This window comes from Psittacula echo, assembly GCF_963264785.1.
Source record: "Psittacula echo genome assembly, chromosome: 6".
Classification (NCBI taxonomy): domain Eukaryota; kingdom Metazoa; phylum Chordata; class Aves; order Psittaciformes; family Psittacidae; genus Psittacula; species Psittacula echo.
Window position 1 is genome coordinate 25,617,813 of NC_137743.1, and position 12,068 is coordinate 25,629,880.

At 44.7% G+C, this 12,068-nt stretch overlaps 1 protein-coding gene across 5 annotated transcripts in view; it reads left to right on the top strand.

Moving 5' to 3' along the window:
• The window catches only part of BIN1 (bridging integrator 1), a gene marked incomplete at both ends in the record, with an annotated part of 92,255 nt that overhangs the window by 56,246 nt on the left and 23,941 nt on the right, over positions 1-12,068 (top strand). For 4 of the 5 annotated variants that reach the window (XM_080621491.1, XM_080621489.1, XM_080621490.1 and 1 more), the window contains 3 exons: positions 5,721-5,806; positions 7,486-7,561; positions 9,671-9,753. In XM_080621491.1, the coding sequence (XP_080477617.1) occupies positions 5,721-5,806; positions 7,486-7,561; positions 9,671-9,753 (245 nt within the window). Of the gene's footprint in view, positions 1-633; positions 727-5,720; positions 5,807-7,485; positions 7,562-9,670; positions 9,754-12,068 lie in introns of all 5 variants that reach the window. The other variant, XM_080621488.1, reaches the window with a different exon arrangement.

The window sequence follows — 12,068 nt, forward strand, 5'->3', positions numbered from 1 at the left end:
GATGACAGGTTTGTGGGAAAAAGAAATCATGTTTATGACACAGCATACAAGCAGGAACTGACCTGATTAATGTTTCATAGTATAGTAACAGAAGCAGTAATGCCAATACCTTTTGGAGCTATATGGTCTCTTTTTTTCCTTCTCTAATATATGGATGTTCTTTTCCCACCCAGGACTCCTGCCACTTATTGCTAAACTCACAACCTGCCATTAAAATAAAGCACTGTGGACTTTCAGCTGTTGCATGCAAATAATTGCAATGGTTAATTAATCCTGACCTCTCTTCAAGGAGCTCCCACTTCACAGCCATGACTTGGAGTAGGGTTGTCTGTGTGCTAGGACACTAACAACTGTATCTGTTGCTCTTTGCAGCTGTCTGGCTGGTCTTTCATATCCCAGCCCACACTGGAGCATTAATTACTGCTAAACTTGGCATGCTTCAAAGTATTCATAACCAATAGGTCCTGGGATGTTTGTTTTTGTTCTTGCCTTGGTGATACTGGTTTGGCCCAGCTTCTAAATACACTCTCTGTTGTGACTTTAATTTTTTTCAGCCTAAAAGATACATGTTTGTCTCTCTCTTGTTCTCTGTTTATTTTTTCTCTTTTCACTCAAACATGCTCCCTTCCCCAGCCTGTTTCACTGCTTGAGAAAGCTGCGCCTCAGTGGTGTCAAGGGAAGCTACAAGCTCACCTCGTTGCGCAAACTAATCTGCTCCGAAATCAGGTGACTGCTGATCTACCTGGCTGTAACCCTGCATGCGCTATTTTGGGCTCTAGAATATACCATGCAACTAATCTGTAGGCAACGTTCACTCTAGTCCTCTCTGAGTGTGTCCTTGATACTTCTGAGCCACAGTAGTCACGTGGAAGTTAATGACCAAATGAGTAAATTTGTGCCTGCTCTATTGATTTCTAATCAGGTGTGTTAATCCTGGACTGCTATTTCCTCCTGCTAAAACAAATGTGGATAAAGAAAGGCTATGGCATAATGCTAAGGCAGAGGGTGATGTAGTGTAGTTCCTCCAAAGATTGGCTTCTGCATTTGTGCTGTTGAGTAAAGCCAGAAAAAAACCAAAACAATCCATTGCTTCAAAGCAATTTCTATGGCTGCTGCATGTTTTTCTGACTGTATTGCAACTTTATCCTGTGGTAAAATTGAAGTTTCCAAAATAGGCACAATCCTGGCTTTCATAGTCTAAAAGAGCCATTTCCACACATAGAGAATACTTTCAATCTGCATAGGAGAAGTGGCAGAACTTGGCTAAATGTTTAGATTCTAGCATCTTGAGGGACATGAGGGCAGCTCAGAGAGACTACAGGGACTAAGAATTTCAGTCCTGCTAGCACAGGAGAATCTTCCTGATGAAATCTCCCTTGGTATTTACCTTGGAGCTCTTTAAGGGATAAGAAGGAGCTGACATAAGACAGAAACAAATGCTTTCAATGCACAAGGGAGAGTAAATTATTACCCAGACTGGAAGAGTGCCAGTTACCTGCTCACAAGTTCCTGGTGTGCTCATCTGTTCTTATTCAAATGATCCTGAATTTTCACATTCCTAGTCAGTGAATGAATTGTGGTTTAGAAACACTAAATCTCTCTCACCTTATAAAGCACCTGGACTTTTCACAGTCAGTTTATGATCAGGGAAAAGACTAGATTACCACATCAATAAAGCCTGGGGAAAGAACACCTGTTAACAGTCCTGTTTAAGATGAATAGCAAAGGGAGGAAGTATGTATTCATTCTTGATTGAAGGGAGAAGAACATTTGGCAGGCTGCTGCAGGGTTTTCCTGTGCCTCAGCTGGGGTACCTGCGTGGCTGTGGTTCTTGACAGCTCTGTTTGCCTGGTGATATTTCTGGAGGACTAGAAAGCAGGCATGTTTCTCAAGCCACAAATAAATAAATCAACTCATGGGGGCATTCTTCCTCTTCTCAGACTGGTTGGGGTGACTGGGAGTAAAACCAGTGCTCACAGATTGCCTGGAGAAACAGTACCCACGAGTGCTCCCTCATACATTATGCTCTGATCTTTGACAGGCTACAGAGAGTCATTTGATAATTTCACTATACTGGTTGACTTTGCCCTAGAACAAGGGGTATATAATCTTTTGACCCGCTGTGTTGCAGGGGTGTTAACTGCGTGGCTTTAATATCTTCAGTCACCCTAGATATTTTCAAATCAAGTTTGAGTCCTTGTTTAAGCTTTTCCTCCTTCATTCTTGAACTAAATAGTACTATTGCCATCCTTAATTATTTGTTTTTAATTATATGGGTCTTTTTTCTTAATGTATTTTTTTTTAATTATTTTTTTTTTTGGTTGGTAACAAAAAAAACCCCAAATCTCACTAAAGAAGATTAGTTTGATTCCTGAACCCGTAGGTTTTCCAGCTTTTCTTCACAAATGTAAGCAGGCAGGAAAAAAAAAAAAGACTTCAGGTTTTATATTTTCATGACTTCAAGACTACAAGTGTTACTGACAACCCTAAATCTCATTAAGCTGGAGAGTTGATGACACTGCATTTATCCAGGAGCTTTAGAATGTTAAGCCTAAAAGAACCAGTCCTTCCTCTTAAGCAGCAGCTGTGTTGCTGTCTCTTCTTGCCTGAAAATTTTACAACCTCCAAGCAAAAATGGGGTCAGTGAGACCTGTTATTTCTACTATAAACCCAAGTCCCTCCCTCCAGTGTGCAAACCACTGGCATTTTAGGTCTTTAGGAGATACTAACAAAAACAATACGGTGGGAGTTTTCTGTAATGTCTCCTGGGGCAGTTTGCTATTGCATGCTCTGGACTGCAAATTTTAGTGACTGTGCTTTTTGAAACAAAGGGTAAAATGTCTTAGAACATCAAATTCTTGCCTTTTTGCTAAGCTTCCCTGAAATGCTGAATGCAGACTGAAAACCAACATCTTTGGTGCTGCAGTGATAATAGAACAATAGCTCTGTAGGAAAAAGTCAGCAAGTTGAGTCCTGGGCTGTGACAACCTTCTGAAAGGCACATTTGGCAGGGACTGATGGGCGCTTGGCCTGGAGTGAGGCACCTGCCTCTTCTCCTTACCCCTGCCTCATAGATACTAAACTATTTGCTGAACTGTGCATACTTACTACACTTCACAGCATAGTATGTGAAGAGAAATGTTCACTAGATTGCCTGAAAGCACCAGGCTGGAGCTTGTGAGACACTCATGAACATTGGGATGCACAATGGTAGGAAACACAATGTGGAATAATTGCCCTCTGCCCTATCACAACTGAACTGGTTGTGCTTGGCACTCTGAGCCTTGGCTAGATGGAAAGTCAGGAGAGCATTTATGTTGTCCAGCTCCTGCTCAAACTTTTCCCCCTTTCAGGCAGGGAGAGGAGAGGAGGAATTGTCTGAGATCACATTTCATGGACCTGGGCATTACGTCCTTCTGCCTCAGTTCTCCCTCAGGATGATGCCTGAAATGCAAGGAGCACATATGGTAGCAATGGGCTCTGCCCTGAAACTTTTATCTTTCCCCCTTTCCCCACCTTACTGCATGAGCTGGCTTTTCCTCTAGCAGGGCTCATGACTAAGTTGATGTCTGTCTTCCAGCTCCAGCTGGAAGCAGTCAGGTTTATCCAGTATCAGGACCCCTACTTTCAAGCAAAATAAATTCCGCTGATGAGAAGATCCCTGGGCTGACAAAGGAGTGAAGAATTAATTCAGTGCTGTACCTAGGAATGGGAGCACTAGGTGAAACCTGATTCCTACTACTACTCTAGAGTGAACGTTGCCTGTTGCTGATTTTGCTGTTGGCTCGGGATGTCACAATATTCACATGTTCCTTTCTAGGTTCTTTGACCTTCTGAACAGGTAAACGAGAGAGGGAAAGACTGTTATTAATATTTACTGTACCTGAAAAACTAACAGTAGTTAATGGTGCCTCATTTACCTGCTATGTTGGAAATGAGAATAAGATAAAGCAAAGGATGGACTGACATGTTTTTTCTCCCTTTAAATGGTTACATTAGAAACATTCATTCATAGAGGGATTTTAAGACAGAATCGAGTCTTTGTGATCATTGTCTCTGATCCAGCATAAATGGTATCTCAGTTTAAAAGGGGGTTTTGTTTTGTGCAAACTCTCTTGAAATGCTGGGTTTTTCAGTGAGTGTAGCAGCAAAATACAGGGTTTTTCTGGGTAGAAGCATCATGGCCCTTTCTCCCCCTTCCTGTTCTTCTCAAGGTCAGCTTAACTTGAATACTTCCCGGTTGTGTCTCTTTCTGGGGAAAACATTCTCTTCTGATCTTGAGTACAAAGTCTTAGCCTTGCCTTTGTCAGCAGTGAGCAACCCTCTGAAAAGTGGAGCTAGCTGGAGAGTAGCAGCTTCTGCAGCTTGCTCGTAAACCATGAGATAAATGAGGAGTGTAAGGATCATATGCAACATGGAGGAACAGGACTCTGAACTGCAAAATAGTTTTAAGTCCTTTCTCCTATCAATCTTATCTTTGCATATGCCTGTCACTAAGGAGCTGTAGGCTGGATTTCTTTAATTAAGCTGGCACAAAGAAGGTAAGACTTTATTTCATAGAAAGGGTGGGAATCAGACTGCAGGCTTATAGAGAGATGCGGTTCCCCAGTGGCTTGTGGGCTCTTTGCAGCGCCCCATGACACTCCTGCTGTTGTCACACATACAAGTAGGCCCTTGAGCTGACTTTCCTGTAAAGATGTGTTGTCATGTTGTTCATGCAGGTATTTTCCATGCTGCATAGGGTTACGGAAGAATCCTGTCTTGTTGCAAATCACAGAATATAAACATTTTAATTAGCAAGCTTTGAGTTGTAAGCCAGGGCACTGAAAAGAGGAAGAGGTCACCTAGGACAAATATGGGAAGGGGAACGTGCTTGTTGCTGGTTTCTGCTGCCAGCAACAGAAACCAGGATTATCCTTGTTTGTCACTGAAACCCAGCAGAATTCTGGCATCATTGTTGGGGTCTCTCACTGTTTAGGTGAAATGAACAGTTCCAATTTAAACCGTCAAATGGGGAAAGAGGTCCTGTATAAGACATATTTCCTTTCGTGCTGGTGACCAACAGCCAGCCCGGGATGGCTCTTGTGCAGGACCACTGAAACCAATACCTGCTGCTCAAGCACATCAGCCTGGCCTCCTGCTGGCACAACTCATGTTTTGCATACCCTTCGTGCTTCTCCAGTCAGCTTTGTGAGAGAGCTGTATCAGCCAAGGATGCAAACCTCCTCCCTTCCTCAGAAGAGATGGGGCTTTGGCATGACCTTACCTGAACAAAGAGCATCCCCTTGAGGGAGGATCCTTCTTCAACATCGTTTGGGATGGATTTCAACTCTCAGAGACCTGGCAAGGGGCAGGGGCCGCTGTTATCTTCATCTGTAACCAGTTTGGAGGCTGGAATGCCTGACCAGCTCCATTCAGTTTTTGAAGCCAGGGAAATTTATAAAGCTTAAAACACATTCGTGGATGTTCGAATTACTTTCTGAGTGTCCAAACAGGGAAATCTATTGAGAAAAAGCCTGAGAGTTAACACATGCAAGCTGAAGGGGCATCAAATAATCTGTGATGCAGCCCTGGCTCCTGGAAGATTAATTTGGGATGGGGATTACTCCATGCCAGAATTTTGCCTGGTCTCCTGAAGAAGTCAAGACAGTCACAGTTGTCCCAGCCCTGCAGGCTACTTGTTTGCCTTGGAGCTAACAATCTCCCTTCTCGTTATCAAGGCTGAAGAAGAGTTAGTAAAGGCTCAGAAGGTATTTGAAGAGATGAATGTTGATCTGCAGGAGGAGCTGCCTTCATTATGGAATAGGTGAGTGCTGAAGGTTTTCCTAAGGGCTAGTAGGAAGGAAGTAAATATCCAAGCTCTTGTATTACTGTCCTCCTTAGCTTGGGATGAGTGTCTGCTCTTGTTTTCTTGACCATCTTGGACAGTCTATCCAAGGATACCCAGCAGCCAGATTCACCCTGGGCTTTCTGTGCCTCATGATCCTCATGAAAATCTTAACTTTACCACAAAGTGAAACTGTGTTTCTATGCTTTGTCTGATTGGAGCTGAGTTGGGTATATATGTCAACTGACTGATTTAGGGAAGATGAGATGTCAGGGGGATTTATGCTGTAACTGGGTTTGGAGAGAGCCAAGAGGTGATGCTTTGGTCACTGTGTCTCACCATGCAAGCTCATGAGCACCCAGTGAAGCAGCAGGTTTAACACAAGAAGGAGGATGACAGAGCAGGTTGTTCTGCATTGGATGCCACTTTTGGGTTTGGGCAGTTGGGTGAACAAAGGTGAAGGAAAGATCCTGGTGTGGCTACCTTCTGTTGCTGCTAAATGTGCTCCTGGCTATGTGACACATGACATGTCCTGTTGTGCTCTATTTAATAAAAGATAGCCTGGGCAGAGGAAAATTATCTGAGAGAACAGGAAGACTTGAGAGACTACAGATTTGCCATACCAGTGATTATGGTGATGAAAAGGGAGGAAAAGGAAACAGACCAACATTCAGCTTGGAGGATGAAGTGGAGGGCAGCAGGAGCTGATGGGAAGGGCACGTTAGAAAGCAGGCAGAACCCTCCTAGGACTATCTGGGTTTCTTATTTTTAAATGGAATGATAACGCCTGGGCTGGCAGTGCTGGTCTGTGGGGAATGGAGAGAGAGGGTGACAGCAGGACAGGAAAGCAAAGTGCAGATGTCTGCCTTCCCTCCCCTTTCCTCCCAGCCTGGGTCAGGACTCTGCTCAAAGCAGTGTGCGGGCGTGGCTGAGGAAGGAGCTGGGAGGGATACACGAACCTGGGAGGGATATAGGCATCTGTTCCATGTGCAGAACAGTGGTACCTCTGGTCTTAGAGAGCATCTCCCTCATGCTGTTGCTTCTCCAGCTGTGTGCTGGTACAGCACTGTTGGCAGCTGGCAGGATGGCTAGAAGAAGCAGGGTGACAGGCAGCTGCTGAGATTTTAAGGTGCCACAGATTGTTCATAGACTCCTGCTATGCAGCTGATCCTTCTGCTTTTGTATTGCTCTCTGTGCATGTCCTATGCTTTCTTACTCTTCTGCCCTTGAAGCAAACAGTTAATGCTTTTTGCTTCCTCTGGTGCTGAGGGACTTCGGAGTGAATTAGTATCTGTCCTCCTGCCAATTCCCCCTGCTCTCCCCACACTCCATCTGAGTCACAGTCTCTATCCTTTTCCTTTACCTCACCTTATCACTGCCTCTCTCTTCCCACTCTCCCCTTGCTCCTACGCCCCCAGCTAGCACAAATCAAAATTCTGTCACAGCTGGCCTCTTCCTCACCCTGGATGTGTTTGCCCCATATCTGGCCTTTGGTCCATCACCCTCTTCATGCTTCTCTGCTGCCCTTCTATTCCAGCATGTACCAGACCTGACAGAGTTGAGTTTGAATGGGAGAGGCAACAGAAGAGGGAGAATTGAAAGGTTTGGGGAGAGCATTGTGTCCATTAAGATCTTCTGTCTCATTTTTCATTTGGCAGCCGTGTTGGTTTCTATGTCAACACATTCCAGAGTATAGCAGGCCTAGAAGAGAACTTCCATAAAGAAATGAGCAAGGTAAGGCAACTAACAGATTCTCCTACAAATACACCCTCTCTTCACTATTATTTAAAACCCCCAAACAACCCCCCCAAAACAAACAAACAAAACAACAGAAAAAAAAAATCCACAATAAAAAAAAAAAAACCAAACACAAACCCCAAACATACCTGGGTTAAAAAAAAAAAGGCTGGAGAAAACAGAGTATTTTGCCCTATGTCAGAGGAAAATATTAACCGTTACTTTTTTCTGAGCCACTTGGAAAAAAGCTGTCTGAGATACTAATGTAAAGGAATGGAACACAGGGAAGAGATCACAGGGCCATGCAGCAGTGGAGATTTTGTGTCACTTTAGAGGGCTCATTTGCAGTTCCACAGTGGGAAGAGAAGCCATTTTCTGGCCTATCCCTTGCTCTCTTATTTTAGTTCATCTGTGTTATGGATTAGTAACATATAACCTGGGCATTCTCAGCCTGGTATCTATTTGCTACCTTCTCTGCTGCCTGGCAGCAAATTGCTGTGAATTCTTATCTAGCTGTGGGGATGACAACAGCAGGAAATCTGCCAAACTGCAAGTCAGCTGACAACTGAGTACAGATTGAGACCTGCCTCACTCTGGTCCCTCAAGAAGGCACTTCCCAGCAGTACCTTTGTGCTTTGGCTTCCTTTCTTCCCTGTGACCCAAAAGAAGACATTTGAGTGCTTAGCATGACCCTTGCATGGACTATCAGTTGGCCATGAGTTGGGAATCATAGCACTAAGCAGTGCTCTGCCTGGTGGTGGCAGGCTGGATCCTGGTGCTGTGTGCCAGCACCCAGCAGAGACCTCAGAAACAGTCTGTGGGAAGGCTCCCCATTACTACTTTAATTTACAAATATGTTCTTGCTCCTTCACTTGAAAGCTAGAGAAGTCTTGAATTCCTTAGGTCTGTACACTGCTCCTAAGAGTTGCACACCCTCTGTAAACGTTGCACTGATCTTAATCAGTGACTGAGAGCCCAGCTGGAAAACTCTTATACTCCCTCCCCTCCCCAGTGTCATCCTGACAACAAGACAGCTGCTAAGCAACAAGCAACGTTATAGTCCCTCGATTTCCAGCAGTCAGGGGCCTTCTGCCTTGATGTAATGCATTAATTTTGAGCCCTGCTGACATTTCATGGAGACCTTTCCAGTAAATAGCCTGCTCTTCCCCACTTAGGGATGAACTGATTCAGAAAAGGGAGGATTGTTATAATTGTCAGTTTGTTGCTGTTGACTTATATTCAGCAAAACATGGGAAAGATGCTCATTAGACAGGAATTCTCTTCTTGTATCATGTCTTGGATTTTTCTTTCCTGACGAGTTGTGTATGACAGCAGGGCTTTTGCTTTGTTCCATAAGAGCCATCTGTTTCTTATTACTGCTATAGCATCCAATTAACTGCTGGTGTTGCTGGCATGAGGTATCCAGCATTGATTGCATTGGATCCCTCCTACCAATGATAAATCTGGCGTGTCATCTTGTTTATGAATTGGCTGTTTCAGAATAGGAGTGTCTGGAGGGAATGTTGCAGCCTTTGGTGCCAGAGAGAGTTTAACTCCTATTATTGCATTTCTGCAAAGATACCCAGGTCCTGCCCAAACCTAAATGGCCCAGGCAGCCTGTGAAGTCAAGGCTTGTTGTTGACTGGAAATCCAGCTGCCTTTGGCTCCAAAGTTGAAATTGCCATATCCCAAGCTTTGATATGCAGGCTGAGGAACAGCTTTGGCCACAGCTCCAGAGTGAAGCTTCAGTTCTACCACACAGACCCATAGATAAACACTCTGCCTGGTTCTGCAATGGTATCTGGCAGTACACCGGTGGGAGAAGATGATGGAGAAGCAAAGAGAGTGATGTGTAAAGGAGATAAAACATTTGCATGAGTTGCCAGCAGCTCCTCAACAGTTTGAGTGTTCTAGTGTTTTGAAGAACCACATTGGGACAGTGGAAACAGATGTAGGGCTGTCCTCTCTTGGGTCAGCTGAGTATGTGCACATGTACAGGCAGAAGCCTGTGTTTGGTCAGCCTGTGCAGGCCAGCCTGGACTCTCTTCTGGCACTTGGGCTCTTTTCTCATTGTTTTTTTTTTTCTTTTGTTTTTGTATTTTGCAGTTGAACCAAAATCTCCATGATGTCCTGTTGGGTCTAGACAAGCAGTACTCGGGCAATGCCTTCCCTGTTAAAGCACAGCCCAGGTCAGTAACTGTGGGATTAGTATCTTTCCTTTGGCAAGGGTGGAGGGACAGGGAATTCTCTACCAGGGGTATTGAAACCTCCATGTTGTCAGCTGTGAAATGATTTGACTACTGCATATAGCCAGCCAGTGCCTCTTAAGACTCCCTAGAGCATGTCCAAGATTGCACTTGGGGCTGAGTGACAATGCAATACCTCTTGCTTTTCTAGAATAGCATCTGGAGGCCTAAACTTTCACTAGGTGTTGATATTTAGACAAATGACACTCAGCTCTGCTTTTCTAAAGCTGAATTGCATGCACTGACATGTAATACTGAGCTGTTCTTCCTTCTGGATCCAGTTGCCCAGCAGCTGTCCCTCCAAAGCTTCCACCATGTACCTGCAGCTTGTGAGCTTGAGCACCAAGAGACCATTTGTTTCCCTAGCCTCCTCTTTGACCTCCAAACTTGGAACTACGTTAATGCCAAGCCTCTTGTGTACCCACCTGAGGTGCATTTCCTCTGTGTGTGTTGTGGAGTTAGTTGCAGCCTCACTAACATGAGGCCTCCTGATCTCAGAGCACTTCCAGTCTGCAGGTATGCAAGGAGTGAGTGTGCTCCAGGCCTCAAGTTTTCTTTCCTCAGCTGGGTTCATTCCTGTATGGTTAAGTGCAAGTCTGCACATTCTCTAGCACTGAGAAGGAAGGGAGAGGTCGGGCTCTGGATGAGGCTGGCTGGCTTCTATCCAGGATGCGTGAGTGATGAAACAGTGTTGGGCTCTGGCTTCCAGCTGCTGCTAATCCCACATGCTGGGTAAGCAGGAGCACAGCCCAAGTCTTCAATTGGTGTATTGACAGAGGGAGGAGGTGAAGTCAGCATGAAGTAAGGGCAGGCTGTTGTATGAGTGCATTGATTTGGAAGGGCTAGATCAGTTGTTGACACCTCTGTGGTCCCTTGTCGCTCCTCCCAGTTGAACCTCCTATTGCATTCATGCATAGATGGCTTATGTGTCTTATTCCAGCAGTGCACGTGGTGTTTGCCAGCTCTAAAGGAAGAGGATGTTTGAGCTGAATTTGGCTTCTGAATTTTGGATTGCTTATGCCAAATTTCCAAGATGCTAGTAGAAATGCTTCTTGTGAAAATAATATCTTCTTCCCAAGTTATCTTGTGGTCTCTGATCATCACAACCCAACAAGACTGAAGCCTTGTGAGGAGGCAGTGATGCCCATCCTCTTGCTGCCATTTACATTGTCTCTGACAGCAGCATCCTCCAGGGTCTTCTGGAAGAGGATGAGGTAACAGGACAGATGAAGTCTGTAGCCATTGTTTTGTCCAGCTCTTTCTTCTCTTCCTCCAGGAAGTGATTGTAGGGTATAGTGACAGCCTGTCCCAGGCATTTTCATTGTTGTTGTAGCATGAAGTTTCTGGCCTGAAAATGTTTCCAATGAATAAATTATCTGTCATAATGATTCCTGCCCCCACAAACTGCTAGTTCGTCTGAGGCTGTAATAGATATCTCAGCTGCAGTTCTGTGCTCTTTGCTTGTCTATGAGACCACAGGGCCTTAAAAACAGAAAATGAGTGCACACACAGAAATCCCTGTGTGGGCAGCAGTCTGAGTGCTGCTGCTTCATCACTTACACCCTGCATCTTGGCTGAGATGCCAGACCTGCCCCAGAGCAACTCTCTTCCTCATGAGCACAATGAAGCAGGTTGTTACAGGAGGGATGTAGGTTTGCCAACATAGTAAATATGTTTTGCAGTGACCAGGAAATCCTAAGAGGCATTTCTGTCTCTCCTGCACGTCTGGCCTGTCATTGTAGAGCCGGGCTTCAGCAAGAGTGTGCAGGAGGAAATAGCCTTCACTGATCCGATTGCTTATTGTGGTCTGCAGTAAGAGCAGATGCTTCCCTAACCCTTTTCTACTGGGAAGGGGATTGGAGATTGATACAATGGCAGGAAATGAATGAGGAGGTATGAGAAGAGAGGCAATTATCCATGCATATCATTATGGCATTCATGTGAAGCCCTACAGAAACATTACTGTGGCTGATGAATCTTATGCTGGCTCTGTAGCACAGTAGCACAGAGCAGCTGATGAATTAGTGGAAACCTCACACATATGTTTGGGATTTGTTTCTGAAGGAGCTTAAACGTTCGAGCTCAGGTGCTTGGAAGACCTAGGAGATCCCTAGTATTATCCTAGTATGATTGGACAGACTGAAAAAAAGACATAGGAAAGCTACTAATTAGGTTCCATATATAAGACTGTGCACAGATTGTGTAAGTAAAGGAGAATTTGGGGAGCTTGTTTCTTGTGTAATGTTTACAGGAGAGAG